Consider the following 20,416-nt stretch of genomic DNA (forward strand, 5'->3'; position numbering starts at 1 on the left):
GGGAGACCTCAAAGCCCGCGGCACGTGCAGGGCAGCCAGGGACGTGAGCGGTAGAGCTGGATCAGCTGCGGGATTCCCATGGTCTCAGACCAGACTTTTTTGTTTCAAGAGAAGCCAGAAATTAGGATCTTAATGTGAGATCCCCCAATGGCAAGTAGCTCAAGATCATTTTAAAAAATAAAAAATGGTTCCTATGCCACCTTTGGTTGGTGGCAGGCCCCCGTGTGCCGCCCCTGGCACAAGATGGCACAGCCCTACCCCCCCCCCTCCACGGGGATTCCTTCCTGCCCCTGTCCCCAGCCCTCCGGGTCTGCCGAGTGAGGAGCTCGGCCGGGGTGACAGGTGATGCCAAGACCTGGGGCTGCTGGAGAACACAGGTGCCCAAGAGGGCGCCACGGTGTTCCCGGTGTCCTAGGCGGGCTCAGGGGCATCACGCCCTTGCCGGCTTCTTCCTCAGCCAGCACCCTGGGGATGGAGGTCATGACGGAGGCAGGGCGTGATCCTCGGGGGCCCTTCTAGGTCTCACGAGTTCAGCCCCTCCGGCCGGGGCCCGGCCTCTGTGCGTGCGTGACAGAGCTGTGATGTGTCTGTTTCAGGATTCCCCTATTCCAAATCTGACCCTCTCCCAGGACACGGAAAGAATGGCTTGGACCACCGGGTAGGTACTCGACCCCTCCCTGGCTCGCGGTATACTAACCATCACCCGCCGGGAGCCTGAGCGTGGTGCCTACAGCTTCTTGAGCTCACGGCCGGAAGGGGGGGCGCGGGGACCCTGCTCGCCCACCGCCTCTGCCTGCAGGCCCCTCCGCCCCCGCCCCAGGGGCTGTGCCGGTGCTTTTGCAGACCAGGGCCAGACCAGAACCGGGACCCCCTCCCTTCCTCCTGTCTAACCCCAGCCCCAGCTCCCATGGAGACCTCAGTGTGGTGGGGAGCGGGAGACAAGGGCCCGCGCAGAGCATTCCGACCCCCTGAGGCCCCTTCTGACCCACATCCTTCTCCTGTGACCTGGAGCCTAATAAGGGGCTTAAAGGATTAGCTACTTGGTGAGCAACGTGAACCACGGATCCACTTCCTTCCTGGGGTACATCGGCCCCTCCCTGCCACTGCCCTCACGACTGTCACCACGAACGGTGCCGTTAACATCTATGGCTATGTTACTGTCAGCCCTAGTGCCGCCACTTGCCCAGTAATTATTCCTGGATCCCACACTCCGTAGCTGGCTTTTTCTGGCTGCTCCCAGCTAAAGGCTGGTTGGACTTCCCCATCCCGACTTCCCAATCCGGGGCCATTGGAATTTGAACCCAGAGAGTTTGGCGCCTGACTTGTCCCCACGGAGGGGCTGGGCGACTTTCTGTCGCTGTTCCCACAGCTTCACTAGTCCCCAGTGAGGACCCCTGGGGTGGGGCGGGCGTGATGGCACCAGAGCCCCCCACCCCACAGCCCCAGGACACCCCCTCTCAGGCAGCCTCTCTGCTGTCTGAAACCGGGGCGCGTTGTTCCACGGGAGAAGGTGCTCAGAGGTTGAACCCCCCGTGTGTTGCACGGCAGGGGTCTCGGCAGTAAGTGTGTGATGCCCGGGACAGCCTTCTGCGGCCCCCCAGGGCACACCTCGCATCCGGGGGCCCGGCCGCAGGGACCCGTCTAAGAACAGGGATGAGGCAGGCGTTTTCTTGGCCTTGTTCATCTTCCTCGGGCCCTGTCCGACCTGCTGTTGTGTCCGTCCGGGGCCCAGGCACCTCTGCATGGTTTGACTCTAGTGAAGCCCCCTTCCCACTAATCGCACTTCCAGTTCTGGAATGGGCCGAGTCAGGGCACACATGCCGCATGCTTCTCTCGATTTTCTTCTACGGATTTCTGCGCCCTTCATCTTCAGTGGACAGCGGGCAGGCACGGGACGGGGGGCAGGAGGATGTCCACGGGACCCCCACAGCACCAGGAATTGTCAATCCTTGGGCTCAGGGTTAAGGGTCCTGAGGGGGGGGTGGGGAAACCGTCCAGAATGTTCTCTGCATACCTGGAACAGCTGTTCTGGGACTCAGGGGCCCCTGAGGGCGGCAGTGTTCCACCGCTCGAGCCAAGTCCTGGGACTGTCCCTCAATATGTGGAAGACAAGGGAGGAATGCTCAGCATTTCTAGCCTTGCTTCACTGGTGCCTGGGCCACGCATCCTCTGGGGAGATGCCCTCCTTGGTTCATGCTGGAATGACTTGGATCAATGCCCCCAGCACCTGCAGAGAAGACCACGGCCTCACACGCCCCACCCCCGAAAGAGCTGGGAACAGCTGATCCAGACATTTCCTCATGGACTCCGTCTCTACTCCTTCTCCCAGAACGAGTGAGAGCAGAAGCTAGAGCTGTACAGTCGAGAGCTGAGCCTCTGTGAATGTTTTTCCTGCGGGCCTCAAGGCGGGGGAGGCCTGTGCTTCCTGCAGATGCTGGGGGGTTGGCAAAGGGGGCTGCATCCTCATGGGAAGATCTTCAGCTTTTCACGTTGCTTATGTGGGAGATTGGTGACTAGCACTGGAGACTTTGCTTTGGGGTTCTTTTTCCCTGCGAAGGTTCTTTCCCCCTGCGAAGGTTCTTTCCTGTTTTTTTCAGACTTTCTAAGACTTCTATGAAATTTTATGCCTATTTCTCAGTGGGAAGACCAGATAATTGAGCTTTTGAATGACCAGCCTTTTATGGTACGACCACGCTCAGCACGTGGACGTGGTCACCCACCACTCTCCGTGGCCTACGGTGCTCACAAGCCACTTGTGAGATTGTTTTTCGTGTGTCTCCACTTCCAGAAAGGATTCTAGGTGGCCCGAAGTAAAAACACAGGTGTGCTGAGACCGGAAACCCACAAAGCCCAAATCACAAAGGAGCAGAAGAGGAAGCTCTAAAAGAAATCATATATCAGAATTATATCAGAAATAAGAGAACGTTGTATGAGCCAAACCGCTGAAGCTTAGCTCTGAGCTTCCTGGTAGCTAAGGCAAAGGGGCAGACATGACCCACTATGTAGTTCTCGTCTGATGGAAGGAAGATCAGTTCATCAGGGGAGAGAGCTTTCTAGTTCTTGCTTTGAGAGGGATTTGTCACAAGGGGCCACCACCCTGAGTCCCAGAGTTCGTTAAAATGTCCTTCTAACCAGCCTGCCACAGAGCCTACCCCTGGTAGATGCTCTCCTCTTATGGAATAAATAGGGGGGTGACCTCCTGTCACAGGCATTCCTGTGAATGAGGCAGCGTGGCTCCCAACGTGTGCCGCCTGGTCTGTTAGTAAGAGAACGACCACTGGCCACCAACAGAAAAACCCTGATGGCAAATATGGACAGACTGAATTCTCCTGCTGGAAGACAGAGGCTGCCAGATTATAGCAACAGCCACTAGTTTGTGATGACACACACCATCCAGCAGGTGTAGCATTCACACATGGAACTGCGCCAAGCAGCACGGCCGTGCCAGGGCCCCTGACAAGATACAAGATGGGAGGCAATTTGAATGTGGCATTTGGAATCCGACACGTGGATCTAGTGGACAAAAAATAATAAAAGACGTATGGAGCAATTAATAGTGCAAATAGTAAACCATCTACTAGGTACATGAGAAAAATCTGTATCTTTTGAATCAGGTTTTCACATGCCCATAAAGCATTTGCAAAAATGCCTATGTACAAGGAAACCCTTAATAAAGAAGTCTGATATTTTCCAACGGTAACTCTGGAAAGAACACGTGCCGCACTGAGCCCCGAGTTCAAATCCCAGCTCTGCCACCAGCCACCTGTATGTCTTCGGGCACGTCACTTACATTTCCTGAGTCTCTACTTCCTGTCTTTAAAAAAAGTTATCCTTACCTCTTAAGATCATTGTGAGGACCAATAACAGTCAAAACATGTGAAATCTTCTTGTAAGCTCTATAGAGTGGTTCCCCCAAGAGTAATTGTTCTAAAAGCAAGTTCCTACCCCTTCTTCCTTCCACAGTGGTGGCTACTAAGTGGCATATTCCAAAACAAGTCTTAGCAAGACAATAACAATGGGCCGTGAACGGCCACAATTTCACCCCTACTACTAACAATTCCAGTGTCGTTTTAGAGAAGCAAAAGACATGGATTACAATGTTTACAGTTCTGTGTATTTGCTGTATGATCTTGGGCTCATTCCTTAACCTCTCTGAGCCTCGTCCATAAAACCATGACGATGATGCCCACCTCCTAGGCTCACAGCAAATATTGCAGAATGTGTCCGTAGGGTAGCTGACACCTAGTAAACTCCAAACCGATGGGAGAGGTAAATAATCTGTTGCTTTACAATTCTCCAGTGCCTCTGTTGAGAACTGCAAGGGAATCGGCCAGGGTTGGGCCTGTGGGGCAACCCTGGCCACCCCACCTGTTAAGGAGTGACCCCAAGGCTCCCTCGCACCAGAGAGGTCTTGAAGATCTCAGGCACTTAGAGGACCAAGGCGGGGCTGGGCTGTTCTTCCCCTGCTCTGGACTGATCTGGTGCCCCCCTCTCCATTCCGAAGATGCCCTACCCTCTCTCCTGGGAGTCTCTGTCTGGCCTCAGAGACTGGCAGACCAGAGGAGGCTGGTTTTGCAGCTAGGAAAGGCGTCTCTAATGGCCCGAGGTGGCGGTGGTGGCCTGAGATGGAGTGGCCTGTGATGCAGGGCAGTGGGCACTAGGGGGAGGCATGTCTCTTCCACATCACCGACCGGCCCGGTGGGAGAAGGCGAGTAGAGGGCAGGTTTGCCTTGCCTTAAGCAGGAAGAGATTTCCAGACCAGACAGGTGCGCCTGGGGATGCTTCTCAGCGTCCTGAGAAAATGTCTCAAAAATTGTCCCTGCAAACCCCTAAGGAGAATTATTCTGTGACGGTCATGACGGTGGCGGTGAGGGCACCTGGCTCAGGGTCCCAGGGCTGAGACTAGGTGAGGTGAGTGAGGCACTTGCCAAAAGGCTCCACAATCAAAGTAAATAATGTTCTAATGCAATGTTTTTTTAAAGCCCAAGTCAATGCAAGAAAATTCGTGATGAACAAAACACCAAATATTTAAATAGAGACTGGCTCCAGCCCTCCACTTACGTACTTGCCCAACTCACCACCCTTGTCTCCCCTGTTTGGGATGAAGGACTTTGGGCTCGGGGCTCTCTGGCTCGTCCCTTGCCCACACACTCTCTGGAACTACACCTGTTCCGTGCATGTCGCCCCTCTACCGCAATAAGTAGTGCTGACCATGCTTTCCCTGTCGCCCGAGCAGGGCAAGGCGCGACTCTCCCCTGGGACTGCAGGCCTCCCTTGAAACCCCTGCACGGGATCCCAGAAATGCCAGCCCAGAGCGCCGAGCCTGTGTCAGAGCAGGTGCTGGGCCTGCAGGAACCGTGTTCTTCCAGCGGCTCTGTGGACCACGGGCCGTGGCAGAGCTTGACTCGTGGTGTACATGCCAGGCGCAGGAGTGGGGGGTAGAGACACGGGGGCTCGGTGCCTGCTTTTGGGGCCCAGACCCTCCTGAGCGTTGTGTGGGGTGATTTTTTTCAGGCGGGCAGAAGGGAAGAGAATTCCCGGCATGGGTGGTGGAGATGCGCGGAGTCTGCTGATGACTGCCGTGGGAGTCGTCAAGGAGGGAGGGCAGGCACCCGACGGTGGCCCCTGGTCCCTTGAGTGTCCCACCTGAGGGTCATCCTCTGTTGCGGCCGCTTAGGCACGCGGGGCTCTGTCCAGGGGCTGTACGAACCAGCTCTCCTGGGCGCCTGGGGCCCATGGGGTCTGGAGGGGACCAGTGGTCCCCGCGGGCTGGCCTCTGCACCGGGCTGGGCTGTACCCCTAGGGGGCCGCGGGGCACAGGGAGCAGGCATGCAGGAGCGGCTCGAAAGGCGGGCAGGAGAGCTGGGCCAGGCAGCGTCCGCACCAGCCTGGAAGGCAGGGGGGAGGCATGCGAGCAAACCCGCCAAGTGTGTCCCAGCACGGCCCTTCCAGAGCCGAGGTGCCAGGGACTCTGGGGAGCCCACCTTCCTCCCCTCACCGCCCCCCCCCCCCCCGCCGGAGCCGGGCAAAACCAAGGCGCGACCACCCACCCCTGCAACCTGCCGCCTGCCGCCCTCTCTCTTTCTCTTCCAGAATGCCAATCTGGCCCCTTGTGGAGCAGACCCGGATGCCAGCTGGGGCACGCGAGGTACAAGACGCGGGGACCCCCTTGGGTCTCCGGCTGGGGCAGGGGTCTCTTACACATTTCCACAAGTCTCATTCTGGGACGGGCCCCTCCAGGGCCAGCTGGCGAAAGCTCCAAACATCGCGCAGTGGGGGGAGCGTGGGGGGAGCGTGGGGGTGCTCGTTTCGGCTAGAGGAGCCGGTTACCTCCGTTCTTATGTTGCCTGAGGTGCTCCCTTCCCTTCATCCTTGAGAACAGCTGACCCTGTCCTGATTTGTTGGTCACTCTGGTTACTTGGGGAGAGACGTGTGTTGGAATAGCCACATCCCGTACCAGGACTGAGGCCAACCCAATCACCCACGGTTACGTTTCGTGGCAACATAACGCCTCTGGGGTCTGAGTCGAATGAATTGGGGTCCCATCCTGCCTCACACCCCTCCTGGTCATGGGGGCCTCCTGGGCTTCAAACTAGGAAGGTTGCTTGCTGGGAGGCTGGTGTTCCTGGTGTGACTCCGGCCGCATGGCAGGTGCCTGACCGGGGGTGGGGGGGCTCTGCTAGCTCTGAGCCCCTCCTGCGTGGGGTGTTCGCTCCCCCCTGTCACCCCGGATGGCGGGGAGCATGTTCTCATGGGCTGCTGGCTCACGCTGGGCCGTGGAGCACTGGGGGCTCGCAGCCAGCTCCCTCCACGTGGCTCTCCAAGTCATCAGGATGTCACGTGTGGCCCGCTGGGAAATTCGGGGGACCGAATCGCCCCTGTCGCCCAGGCCCCTTGCCAGGGTCTCCCTTCCAAGGCCAGCTTGCGGCCCAGGTCCTAGGGGTACTGCTTTCTGGGGGGTTCTGCTCACAGAGGCCCTCTGATCCATACGGGTCTATTTTCTGACATGACGATTTTAGTCTGGCAGAAAAGCCTTTTGAAAAGCAAGCATGTGGGGCTCAGGAATATAAAGGAGGAGCTACAGGCCAAGAAGGTGAGAGAGTAAGAGGCCGAGGGGTCAGAACCTGCACGGCTGTCAGTCTCTGCAATGCCCCCAAAACTGCCCTGGAAGGTCCGCTCCGCAGGTGGGTAAACTGAGGCAGGCCGCTTTCTCAGGGTGGCCCGGACCACCAGGGAGACAGTATCACGCCCGAGGAACGCAGCGCTGCGTCCGGCTCCCAGTCTGGCCTCCAGCCTCCTGACCATGCCTCCCGCTCTCGGGTTCCCTCTGGGGAATCTGCTCCCCGAGGACTAGCGCCCCGGTGCAGGCCGCCGGGGGTGGGGCGGGAGGTCCCCACCAATGCTTCCACCATTGGGCCACGTTCCCGTGCTTTCTAAACCGCCACGCGTGGCTTCTGCTCTCTCTCTTACAGAATACAAGGTAAGAGGGGCTGCCCGCTGCCACGCCGACCTCTGCCCGCCGCCATGCACCTGCCCAGGTTAAAAGTTCCTTTTGTTGTGGTTTCCTATGAAATGTGTGTGTCCGATGCCGGCGCAAGTATGTACCTCTCGTTGGCCTTCGGCTCAGCCCTTTGGTCCCGGCACACACCTGCTTCCTGGGGTCAACCTGCGGTTTCCTCTCCCCACAGATCTATCCTTATGACGCCCTCATTGTCACCAACCGAATTCGCGTCAAACTGCCCAAGGATGTGGACCGGACGCGGCTGGAGGTAGGAGGGCATTTCTGGGGGCGGGGTGCGCATTCCAGCTGCAAGGTCCTGGGCACACGCCCATCCACGGTGTCAGCGCTCGGCACCCCTGAGTGTTCTCGCAGGGGGCGGGGGCGCCACCAGGCCCACGGCGGGCTCGGAGCCCAGGCCCCGCGTTGTTTCGAGGGTTGAGAACCGTGGGAGCGTGCCCAACACAGGTGGCTTTGCAGAGGGCTCTGCTCTGTGTGTCTGGCCAGGAAGGGCTTCGAGACAGCGCCAAGTTGGTGGTGCTTGTCCTTCCCCCGGGGACTGGTGTTGGGAAGTTGGTCACGATCCGTGGCCTCCCGTTTGGCCACATTTACACCAAGTGAGAATAATAAACTCATCTCTGGAGAGCACGTGTAGGCTTAAAAGGCCAACAGGATGTCAGCTCAGACTAGGTATTTGGATGATACTTGTTGACCGCAAGGACTTTGCTGAGCACTTGCTAGGAGACGTGGTCCCCATGGTTGATGTGCAGGACTTAATCCCCACAATCGTCCTACTGAGTAATCAATGTCCATGCACTAGATCTCACCTCCTGAGCCCTGTCACGGATGCTTCGCTGCCTTTTAATGACCGTTTTGCTGGGCGCTGCGGGGTCTGGAGGCTCCTGAAGGTCTAGGGCTGCCCTGCCCCGTCCGTGCCCCAGGACCGGGCACACGGGAGATGCGGGGAGCATCTGACGCAGAGTATGTGTCCAGCCAGCGCCGGAGCCGCCAGACCGCCCACCTGGGAGGGAGCCGTAGGGGCCCGGACATGGCCAAGGGGCACCCAGCCAGCGTGGGAGGGCTGCCAGGAGAAGTTGGGAGGCCAGGTGCATCTGTACAGGATTGCCGCCTAAGACAGGATGGACAGAGGCCCCGGCGGAGCACTGGGGTGGAGGGAGGGGGGCTGGTCCACTGCGCAGCAAGAAACATGGGGCTGGCCTCTGAAGGAGGGATGGAACTCTCACCAGCCAAGAAGGGAAAGCATTGAAGGGTCTTCCAGGCCAAGCGACCCGCAAGTAAAGGCTTCGGGGTGGGGGGAAGCTGCAGGATGTGCCCTGGGCAAGAAGGGAGCCCTCACGGTGATGCTGGTCGGGTACCAACTTCCCTGCACTAGTTGGCCTTGATACGTGCGCCCTTCAGGTGAACATAACAGCTGCCTACTGTGTGGGTCACCGGGCCCCTCGCCCAGGTCCCGGGAGAGCATCCCTCGGCGGGGGGATAGTGGTGGCAGGGAAGGGCTTGGGGACACTGGTGTGGCCGCAGCCTTGCACGGAGACACATCCATGTTGACCCTTTCTGTTGCAAGTGATGGGTGCCTGACCCAAAGTGACTCAAGCAAAAAGGGGATCACCAGCTCATAGGGTTGATGGGTCCCCACAGGGGTGGCTCGGTTCTGCCTCAGGACCAGTTTCCTTCCCACCATCCTCTGTGTTTCGGCCTCATTGAGAGACAGATTTCTCCCTCACCCCTCCCAGGCTCAGAGTCTGCAGAAAAGAGATCCTGGGCGCCCGGTCTCTCTCTCTCTCTTTCTCTCTCTCAGAAGGCCTGGCCCTGCCTTATCTCCGCCTCTGGGTGGGTCCTCTGATCAGCCCTGAGTCAACCAGCTTGGCGGGGGACTGCAATGCCCATCTGGCCAGGTTTAGCTACAGGCACCCCTGGAGCCAAGGGACAGCTCGGAGCTCTGGGACCTGGGACCTGCAGGGAGCTAGGGTGCTGCGGCTGGGGGGGAGGGGGCAGCATGGCCCAGTGAGCCCACAGATGGCACAGTCAGGAAGTGCCGTGAACCCGCCAAATCCTGCCATCATCCCGGACACGAGGGCATCGTGCCCGGCAAAGGACCACAAAGGCGGAGGACACGCGAGCTCCTTGCTCAGGAGGCTGTCCGTTTAGCAGGACATTTGGATCTTACCCCACAGAAAAGGAAAGATGCTCTAAAAGTTCTGACCTGTTGGGATAAGCGCAGGTCGTCCGTAGGGTCGGGGGAGGCCGGGGCAGCCGAGGCCAGCTGGGAAGCAGGTGTGCGAGTCTAGGGGAGCAGGGGGCCCCTGGGGCCCAGCCCCAGGTGCAGCTCCTGGCACGTGGAGGTGGCCAGAGAGCACGTGTGCACACAGACGCCAGGAACCAGGAGGGCCGCCTCACACTTCGGGGGTACCTGCCATGGGGGAGTAGATAGGGTCTTGGGTGGCCTCTTCACGGGGCTCAGGTATGACAATCCCCACTTTCTCTGCAGGGGACGTGCTCTTGGGCTCCTGCTGAGTTAAGTCCTTGTTAATCATGTGGTCATGTCCCCAGCCTGGAGGGCTCCTATTTGCTGTGTGTCTTTGTTCCTTAAAAGGGCCAAGCCCTGTGGGCTGGTTGCTCTCAACCCAAGAGCTGAGCCCAGAACTAGATGCCTGGAGCTTCCGGCACAGCGGTGGCCCCGGGGCCAGGTTTCCCTCTTGGGACTGGGGTACCCTTTAAATGACACCCCCTTTTCTTTTTGCTAAATACCGAATGAAAGATGCAAAATAGTGGTTAATACCTCTAAATACTTGCTTTGAACAAACTCTTGAGGATTGGGTCATGGGTTTAATCATCCATTCTCCAAGAACACACCCAAGGGTGCGTCTCTGTAATCACTCCCCTCTCATCTCCGCCGAGCTGGGAGGCAAGCTGGGAATGTTACCAGCAGTGGGGCACGCCCCACATTCTTCGGGGCTCGGAGCTGGGAGGTGAGCCAGGAGTGGCCTAGGAGGGGCCAGCCGCATCCCAGCAGGACAGGAGGCCCCTGATGTTTTGATTTCAGGGAGAGAGCTTTATTTTTAATATCAAAACCATTTATAACTCTTGTAGAACTCCAGAAAAATGCAAAGAAGAACGCAAACATCACACGGAATTCCCCCACCAAGTCATAACTTCTGGTAGCGCCGTGGTGGACATGATTCCGGAAATCTCTTTTTGCACAAATACCCAAGATCGCTGAATCTGATTTTTGATGTGTAGGTTCACACTGTTTAGGTAGTTTGATATCAGCTTTTTTATCATTTATTTATTTGAGAGAGAGAGAGAGAGAAAGAGCATGAGTGGAGGCGGGGAGCAGCACAGGGAGAGGGAGAAGCAGACTCCCTCCTGAGCAGGGAGCCCGATGCAGGACTCGATCCCAGGACCCAGAGATCATGACCTGAGCCGAAGGCGGACGCCTGACCAAATGAGCCACACAGGCCCCCTGATAATCAACTTTTTTTCGCTTGAGTTTGACATGAACACTTTCCATGCTAGTTAATATGGATCTGCTCATCCTTTTAATGGCTGTGCAGTGGTCCCACGTCCACACTTGGGAGGGTCCGAAAGGCCAAGCTGTGGAGTGGCAGACGTGGCTTCTGCTCGCGCCCCCCCCCCTCCACCCGCCGGCTGGACCTCAGTCACACGGCAAATCTCCATGCAAGGCAGGCTGGGCATGTTGTGTGGCCAGCAAGAGGAGAGGATGGATTTGGGTGGACAGCTGGTGAGCCCAGCTCATCTCTGTAGGGTCAGTCTCTGGAAGGAGGACTGCTCTGTCAAGTTCTCCACCCTTGCTCCCAGAATGCTTAGCTGACTCTGTCATTCATTTGCTGAGTATGTGCCAGGCACTGAATGGGGTCCTGGGATGCGTGATGAGCAAACACAGGCATGAGCTCTGCCCTCCCAGGCTCAGTCTGATGGGGGAGACAGAATCAATCATCTGATAGCCCGAACAAGTGTAATTATATACCAAGATAAGGGCTCTAAAGGGGAGGAACATGGGCCATTAAAAATGGGTAAAAGTTAACTGGGTGTAGTAAGTGTTGTGTTTACGTGTGTGTGCACACGTATATGCATGCGTGTGTGTGTGTGTGTGTGTGTGTGTGGTGAAGGAGGCCTACAGGGAGAGAATTCCAGGAAGAGCAGACTGCATATGCAAAGGCCCTGGGGCAGGAGGAAGCCAGGGCTGTTTGAGGAAGAACTTTAAGGAGGCTAAGGTGGCTGTACTTGAACAGGGTGAAGATAAGAATGGGGCCAGAGCATACAGGGCCCTGGGCCATGTGAAGCAGTTTGGATTTTAGTTTTAAGGACAACGGTTTTTAAATTGAGGGACTCCCTGATTAGGTTTGTAATTCAAAACACCAGTAAGGCTGTAACTGTGAGGCTCAGGTTGGCCGTGTGGATGCAGGGAGACTGTTTGGGAGGCCTCACTAACGGAGGGGCCTCATCCAGTCTGCTGGAGGCCTTAAGAGCAAAACTGGCCGCTTGCCTGGAAAGAAATTCTGCTTTGAAGTGTCAGAGAGGTGCAGGGAGTGGCCTCAGGATATTTGCTTCTGCCCAGGGACAGTTAGGTCTCCTTCTACTCCTGGAAACTCCTGGAAGCCGACCCTCGACCCTCGGAGGATAACCACCAAATGCAGGAAGGGCCAGAGCTCCTCCAATGCATGAGGCCCTCAGGTCCTGGGGGCAGGGCCCAGACCCTCTAAGACAGAGAGCCCTGGATCTCAGGGTCCTCCAGACTCATCTCCGGGGTTTGCTAGTGCTCAGGTCCGCGGGAAGGGAGTGTCCCCTTGCAGAGGAGTCTTGCGGTTTCTGGACCGCCCCCACCAGACCTTGAGTCTAAATGCACACCTGACTTTGCTCCAACAGTAAGAACCCAAGTCAGAAAGTGCCGGGGGGGGGCGGGGGGGGCGGGTGGAAAGGACCCTGTGGTTAAGAATACTTCTTTTGTTTAAACCCATCCAACTGGTCCAGTGAGAATCTGATAGACTGATGGCAGCAGCTGAGTGTGTCCCCAGCGCATGGGCGTGGGTGCCTCTGAGAGACAGGGCTGCACGAGAATCCAGCGCTTCGGGGGCCCCCAGGTCTGAGCATGAGCAGTCCTCCCAGGCCAGGCCAAGTAGCAGGGATTGCAGGGGTGGAGGTTGGGGAGGGAGGAGGGAAGCACACGGGAGAGTAGGGTAGGCTGGTAGAAGCAGAGCACATGGAGAAGGGAGGAAGCTGGGGGGCAGTATGACAGGAACATGGGAGCAGAGATTTGGATTCGGGGGTACACGTGGCCAACAGAGATTGTCCCTGGGGGAGGGTGAGAGACCAAGCTGAACAGGCAGGCCCGTGCCCACCCTCATGGAGTTGGGAGCCAGATGAGGTCAGCAGTGACCAGATCAGCAAGGGCCTGATTGGCTAGGGCAACCCAGGAGGGCCCCCTGGAGGAGAGGACATTTGAGCTGGGACCTAGGATGAAGAGGAGACTTTGAAGTGAGGGAAAGAGCATTGCAGGCCTTGGGGGTGGCAAAGAGCCTGGCATATTCTAGAACCCACCACGGAGCAGAGTGCTGGTGGGAGAGGTGGGCAAGAACACATGATTGTGATGCAGGGCCTCAAACCACCTGACAGCAACGTCGCTCCACCTGGCAGAGCCTGCATCCCCTCCCTACCGCATGGGCTCTGGGAGAGCTCACGGGACTGCGGGTGGAGCGCTGCCAGCACCCCCCAGGGACAGACCAACACGCCACAAACCATGGTGGCCATTGTCATGACGACAGTAATGTCATCGTGATGATGGTGTGGGAATGACGATGCTGTCATGATGATGATGATGCTGTTGTGGCGATGGTGTTGTGCTGGTGATGTGATGACAATGATGTCATGATGACGATGATGTCATGATGACAAATGATGTCACGATGATGATGTCATAATAATGTTATGCTGACGGTGATGTCATGATGATGATGTCATGCTGACGGTGATGTCATGCTGATGGTGATGTCATGATGACGATGATGCTGTTGTGCCGACGGTGTCGTGCTGGTGATGTAATGACAATGATGTCATGACGATGATGATGTCATGGCGTTGATGTCATTGTGGCAGTGGTGTTGTAGTGACCACAATCCCATGATGACGATGATGTAATGATGATATCATTGCGCTGGTGATGTCGTGATGACGATGACGTCGTGAGGACAAATGATGTCATTGTGATGGTGATATCGCAGAGACCACGAGGCCACGATACGATGATGTCATTAGCAGCCCCCTCCTGCTAAGGGGCTGAAGCTTCAGAATGTGGGCCCCACTCAGTGGGACTCGCCTCTGCAGCAGGCCCCCCCCCTCCTTGCAAGCTAAGCCACGTGAGCGAGCAGAACTGCACCATGGAGCCCAGTCCTCCAGAGAAAAGCAGCCCCTCGCTCGCCCAGGAGAGGCAGGCTGAGCAGGCCTGAGGCCTGGGCCCCCCCCCCCCGCCGCCCCGGGCAGCCCACACCGGTGCGGGGCCCGGCAGTGCCTAGTGGGCCGGGTGGAAGGAGCCGTTGAGGGTTAGCCAGGCCCCTCCCAGGAGCACAGCTGAGCTCTGGGAGAAGTGAGGGGCCGCTGGAAGTGCCCCGCAGGGTGAAGGCCGGAGGAGGGTCAGGCTGGTCCCGGCAAGGTAGCCCAGCCCTGCCGGTGCAGTGGCAGCATAGCCCCGAGGGTGCTCCTTCACCACAGTTACTACCCTCCACGCTCTCGAGGTTGTGGATGGACACCGACCGCACCTGTAAGGAGAAACGTCCCGGGGCTTGTGCTGCTGGGCCTCTCTGTCCAACGTCACATTGGACATCACGTTGGCAGCTTGAAACGGGGGGTGGGGGGATGGTGGTGTGAGAAAGAGGCCGGGGGGCTTTGGGAGCCTGCAGTGAGGGTGCAGTCAGGAGAGGCTTCCTGGAGGAGCCGAGATCCATGGCCAGGTCTGAGCACTGAGCGGGAGGGGCTGACATTCCAAGGGTAGGAGAGCGGATGAAGGCACAGCCCTGCTTATTCCCATTTTCCAGAATCGTAACTGAGGTCAGGTCACGCAGTGCAGCTGGACCGGGATGGAGCCGGGACCAGAATCCTGGTGGATCTGGCTCCTGGGCTGGAGGTCTTTGCACGATGCTGCCCCGGAGGGTCGTATGTCAGCAGACCCCCGGCAGAGCATGTAGGGCCCCTGCCATGTTGCAGAAATGGCCTCCTCCCCAGGGGCACATCGTGGGGAGCCCAGGGCACCGCAGGAGTGAGGCTGTGCCAGAATGAAGCCAAGCCACCCCTCTACAAAGGCGCCACCCCCTGGGCTTCCTCCCTGTTCATTCAGGAAGGAGCTTGGTCGTGCCTGACCTTGGCAGGCACCTGGGGGTCAGGCCAACTGCCTCCTGGGGAGCCTTCAGAAGCCAGGGCCAGGGGAATAGGCCCGGGCTCAGAAAGCTGGCTCCAGCCACTGGGGTGAGCTGTGCCCCACGTGTCCTGCCTGCCACAGGGCACAGACTGAAGGAGGGTGCCTGGGTCTACCACATGACCTTGAGCGAGATTATCTTGGAAGCCAGTTGGAACAGGGCCCTCAGCTCCTCCTCACCTAGGTGGTAGTGGAGACTCGGCGGGGCAAGCTCCAACACTTAGGACCACACAGCTAGAGCCGGGGGGGGGGGGGGGGGCCGGGGGCGTGGTGAACAGGTACCCTGCCGGGCATCCCTCATCTGACCCTGGCCTGGCCCTGCAGAGTCCTCAGACAGCCAAATTCTGTTCCCGCTCTGCAGATGAGGATGGGGGCCCTGCTAGCCTCTAGGACTTCCGCTCACCCCAGCGCTCCCAAACCCAGCTACCATCGTCGGCTGGGGGAGGCCTCGGCCGCTGAGCTACAGTGGTAGGTTTCCGTGGCGCAGATTGTCAGCTCCGACAAGCGCGCCGGGTCACTGCCAGGGCCTGCGGGGCCGGGGGCTCAGCCGGGGCCCCAGGTAGCTGTATCCCCCCTGCTGTCTCCTAATCCCCCCGTCTTCCCTGCCCTGCAGTGGGCTCCTGGGTGCGGCAGGAGCGCAGGACCGCACCGTCAGGGTTAAGAACCCCCGCCTCAGGCTTCCCACACCCCATCCCCAGGTGGAGCTCTGTAACCCCCACAAGGAGCCACAAAGGAGGGACTCCGCCTTGGATGTCTTTCAGGGCCCAGTCGGGCCTCCTACCCGAGGACGGCTCAGCCGCCTCTCGCGGCCCGGCTGTGTTCAGGCACTGGGGACAGGCTCCACACCAGCTCTCCCTCCCCTGGTCGGCCTGCCTCTCTCCTGCCACCGCGTGTCCCCAGGGTGCAAGTCCTGAGGGTGCGCGTCTCTGTGGCCACGGGGCCCGGGCCCCGTGCGACTCTCCGATGAAGTTCCCAGGGCATCCTGGCCCCGAGGGTGCCGGTGAGCTTCATGGGACCTGCAGCGACAGGGCTCTGCGGCTCCACGTGTACCCCCGGGCTCCCCCAGCAGGCCCCCCAGCTGCCACGGTCCCCCTTGCCCTGGCTGGGGGGGCTCCCAGGCTTGAGCGCACAGTCACCCCTCGGCACCGTGTCCCCACCGCTGGGGCGCCGCGCCTCTCGCCTCGTCTCCCTCCTGCGTGTCCGCAGCCTGGCGACCCCCTCAAACAGCTCGGCGTGGGGATCCCTGCCTGCTCTGCAGGACCACTGTCCACTGAGGACAGCATGGAGAAGGGGGACGCCTGTCCCCGCACCAGCTTCGGGCTCCGGACGGTCCCTGGATCCGCTGCACGTCCGTCCATTCCCCCAGGGGCCCGTGTCCTCTGCCCGGCCAGGCCGCCCGTCGGTGCTGAGAGCAGTGGAAACAGTTTTCTTCTTATCCTCCCTTCTTCACCTCTCGATTGCCCCACAGTGATTGGGGAGGTTGTGATTTAGTGCCTGGAAAAGGGGTGATGTTGTCCGACGACAGTTCCGTGTCTCCGTGGACTGGCCGTGGACTCCTCAGCACACCCACGTCCACGCCGTGCGGATGGTTCATTTCTGGCGAGCGCCGGGTTCTCTTCCTGTGTGCAAGCTCAAGATGGCAGCGGGCGGCCGGCCCCTTCCTGGCAGAGACTCGCTTGATGGGGTGTTTGTGTTTGTGTGTGTGTCCGTGTGTCCGTGTGTGGGTGTGTGCGCACGTGGGTGCGCACGCGCACGCACGTATTGAGTACTCTGGGCCTGGATTCAACCAGGAGGGCCTTCGGTGACTCACACAAGACTGAGGGGTGTCCTGTGTTCCCTCCTCCGGATCATGCCAACAACCGGGCTCCAAAACCCACTGCCCGCCACGCAGATTTGGGGATTTTTGTGAAGGCATAAACAGTAGTGACGGGTGTCTATGCTTTTCATAGTTCACCAAATGTCTTCACCTCTGTTTCTCTCCGGACCATCACAAATTTTAGTATGAGTAGTTTTGTTTTAAAGCCAAGGAAACCACACTGCGGGAGGGTGGGGGACAAGAATTGTTTCCTTTAATTGTAAAATTCCCATAAAATTCACCCTATTAGCCCCTTTACAGTCTAGAAACCAGTGGCCTTTAGCACATTCCCACATGGTGCAACCACCTCCTTGATCGAGTTCCAGAACATTTCCATGCCCCCGCAAGGAAACGCTGTCCCGTTGAGCAGTCACTCCCCGCCCCCGTCCGTCCCCAGCCCCTGACAGCCGCTTCTCCGTTCTCGGTCCCTGTGGACTGGCCTCTTGTGGATGCTTCGCAGAAACAGAACCACACGCTATGGGGCCCTTTGCGTCCAGGCTCCTTCACTGGCCCTCCTGTTGCACGCCTTATCCGAGTCACTGTGCGCATTCAGGCCTTCGCTACTTCTCGTGGCTGGACGACACTCCACTGTGTGCACGGACCCCACTTAGGCAGCTCGGTTGTGTCCATGTTTTGGCCACCGTGAACAATGCTGCTCTGAACGTGGGCGCAGGTACCTGCTTGAGTCCTGTTCGGTCAGGCCCCTAACTGAGTCTCTTTGTCTAGGTTCGGTGCCATGTGCTGCAGCGCGGGAACAGCAGGGATGCAGAAGGAACGCAGGGGGAGCCGGCGGCCTCCTGGACGCCGAGCCCACCTCTGGACTGCCCAGCAGCATGGAGCTGGCCCGGCTGCGCGGGTTACAGCGTTGCTAACTGCTCCTCTCTGGCTTTCCCTGTTTGCAGAGGCACCTGTCGCCCGAGGATTTCCAGGAAGTATTTGGGATGAGCGTGGAAGAGTTTGACCGCCTGGCCCTCTGGAAAAGGAATGACCTCAAGAAGAAAGCCCTATTGTTTTGACGGCTGCTGGTGTTCGTGACCGTGCGCAGCAGCAGCAGAGCCCGGGACACCTGGCGAGAACCACGAAAACCCCTCCTATTGCACCTGGCTCTGGCTTCCCTGTGTCTGTGGGGGGCTGGCGGTGGGCCCCTGGAGAGGGCTGGGCTGGAGGCGGGGGCAGGAGGAGGTCCCAGAGCAGGTGCGACCTCTGTTTCTGCCAGCAATGCTCCCGCCCCTGGTTCAGAGCCCAGACGCCTTGCTTTGTGCTGTTCCTTCCCCGCTGTTGCTTGGCATCAGGGAGATGCTGCAAAATAGCTGTCCCAGGAGATCAAGGAACACTTACGCGACGTGCAGCCCACCTTCCTGACCCCTGTGCAGTGCCCCGAACCCCCGCCCCCTGCACTAGGCCCTGGGGGCACAGAGGTGCCTGGGACTCGGGATTGGAGGAGGTTTGTCAATGACAGACGCTGACACAATCATGGGTGGGTGGGCATCTGGCTCCCAGTGTCTGCTCACCTCCCCCCCACTTGCTCAGCCCTGGGGAGGCAAAGCCTTGCACCCAGACAGGCCAGGCCAGGGAGAGTGCCGCAGAGCACCCGGACTGCACGAAGTCAAGCGCAGGGTGCATGATTTTTGCATCTGCTTGTGACGAAGTCTGTTTTTAGGGATAAACGTCAGCCTGACAGGGTACCTTCGGCCAGGGCCCTCCATGCACTGCATTTTTCTTCCAAATCATCCCCTAGATGCCTAAATGATATCTTTAAAGTAACACAGAAGTTTTTATTTTATTAAGGAGCATAGCCTACTTAAACATAAGACGACATATATAGAGTTCCATTTTATGGTCCCGCGGAAGGGAGCGCCTCCAGCCTTATTCTCCACTGCTCAGATCTGTGTGTTTTTGCTTCTTGGTGTGTTCCTAACACCTAGGGCTCCTTGTCGGGTTTCTTTCCATTGTTTTTTTTTTTTTTTCTTTTTCACCTGTCACACAGGTGCCCTTAAGGGCAGCCCTTGCCCACATAATGCCCACGTAATGCCCACGTAATGCTCTTTGTAAGTATGTGTGAAGTGTAGCCACCACAGTCTGCCTCGCTGTTATTCTCCACGTCTTGGAGAGAGAACATCCTCTTCTGATGGCCAAAGCCCTGGAATGATGGATTTCCATGCGTCCAGCCTAATACCCAACGTAGCCCTTGGTGTGCCTGTCTTTCCCGCAGTGGAACGTAGCCCCCTGGGCTGAAGCCTTCTGCATGAGTGTGTGGTCCTGAGACAGGCACCTGGCCGCTGGGGAAGGAGGCGGGAGACGCCACCCTCTTCTGGCCTGCAAGGTCAGCACAGGGTCCTGCAGCAGAAGGCTGGCCAGGCCCCCTGCTGAAAGGCGTCCGTGTCTGTAATTAGGTGCGGTAGGGCTGGTGCCTGTCCCAGGAAACTTGTAATGTGGGTTGAGAGGTTTATGAATCACTGGGAAGGTGTCACCAAAGTCTGTTCCCCTGTGTTCTGTGGAGCTGTGTCTGTGTTCCTGGCCGTCCCGTCTGTGAGTCAGCATGACTCAGATCCTTCCAGCCCTACCACGCACCCCATTGCGCACCAGCTTCCCACCAGCCCGGCTCGGCCAGGGAGGCGTGTTTCTAGCACCTAATGCACTTCCTTCCCTTTAGCAATCTGCGCCCCGAGCAACTGGAAACCCCCGGGTTTTTCATTAGTGCAATGTCCTGTCAGCTCCCAGGGGAGCCTGGAAAAATAAAGGACGGTGTACCCTAACTTGTGAAGGTGAAAGCCACTTCTCATTGACGTGTGTCATTTCTCAGTGCACGGGCCCCCTTCTGCTGATGGCACCTGGGGAGAGCATCCGCTGAAAGCAGCAGTGCTGGACGGTGCCCAGGGCAGGGGGTGCTGCTAGGGGCGGGACCCCCACCTGCATGGGGATACCATAGGACGCCCCTCTCTTGGGAGGCAGCAACTCAGGGGTACATCCCAGCCAGCACCACGCTCCAGTGGTAGAGAGGGGCATGGGGGCTGATGCCGGCTCGCGTCAGGCTGGGGAGACCGACCAGCAAACAGACAAAGACAGCAAGATTGACCACTGCCCTCTGGGGAGGCCCCAGATACACCCCAGAGGTCAGGGGCGGCTTTCCGAGACAGTGCTGCCCAACCTAAGTCTTGACAGATGAGGAAGCATTCCCAGCGGCCAATGAAGGGAAGGGCATTCCGGGCTGAGGGAACAGTAGGAACAGACACACTGCATAGCAGATAAAGCCTCCCAGGTTCTGGAAACTTCAGCACTGGTTATGGCTGGAGCGCAGGGCTCAGGAAGGGAAGAAAATGCAGGTAGGGCTCCCATGCGGGAGGGCCTGGCAGGTCTGCCCCACCACAGTTACCCATGCTGTTCCGGGATTAAATGTTTCCTAATCTCTGTTTTAGCCTGCTCAGGTTACGATAACAAAATCCCATTGAATGGGTGCCTTAAACAACGAACATTGATTTCTCATAGTTGTGGGGTCTGGAAGTCCAAGCCCCAGGTGTGGGCATGACTGGGTTCTAGGCACAGCCTGTTCCTGGCTTGCGGACGGCTGCCTCTCACCATGTCCTCACTTGGTGGACAGAGATGCTTTCTCTCCACT

The 20,416-nt window shown here is 58.3% G+C and overlaps 1 protein-coding gene across 29 annotated transcripts in view; it reads left to right on the forward strand.

Moving 5' to 3' along the window:
* Positions 1 to 19,571, forward strand: part of ABLIM2 (actin binding LIM protein family member 2) — a 143,335-nt gene extending 123,764 nt beyond the window's left edge. For 19 of the 29 annotated variants that reach the window (XM_027599432.2, XM_027599433.2, XM_027599439.2 and 16 more), the window contains 5 exons: positions 597 to 658; positions 6,094 to 6,148; positions 7,473 to 7,480; positions 7,689 to 7,769; positions 17,703 to 19,571. In XM_027599432.2, the coding sequence (XP_027455233.1) occupies positions 597 to 658; positions 6,094 to 6,148; positions 7,473 to 7,480; positions 7,689 to 7,769; positions 17,703 to 17,816 (320 nt within the window). In that variant the 3' untranslated portion in view covers positions 17,817 to 19,571. Of the gene's footprint in view, positions 1 to 596; positions 659 to 6,093; positions 6,149 to 7,472; positions 7,598 to 7,688; positions 7,770 to 17,702 lie in introns of those variants that run through there. The other 10 variants (XM_027599437.2, XM_027599443.2, XM_027599454.2 and 7 more) reach the window with 4 other exon arrangements.
* The last annotated feature ends 845 nt before the right edge of the window (positions 19,572 to 20,416 follow it).

Source organism: Zalophus californianus, chromosome 2 (genome assembly GCF_009762305.2).
Source record: "Zalophus californianus isolate mZalCal1 chromosome 2, mZalCal1.pri.v2, whole genome shotgun sequence".
NCBI classification, from domain to species: Eukaryota; Metazoa; Chordata; class Mammalia; order Carnivora; family Otariidae; genus Zalophus; species Zalophus californianus.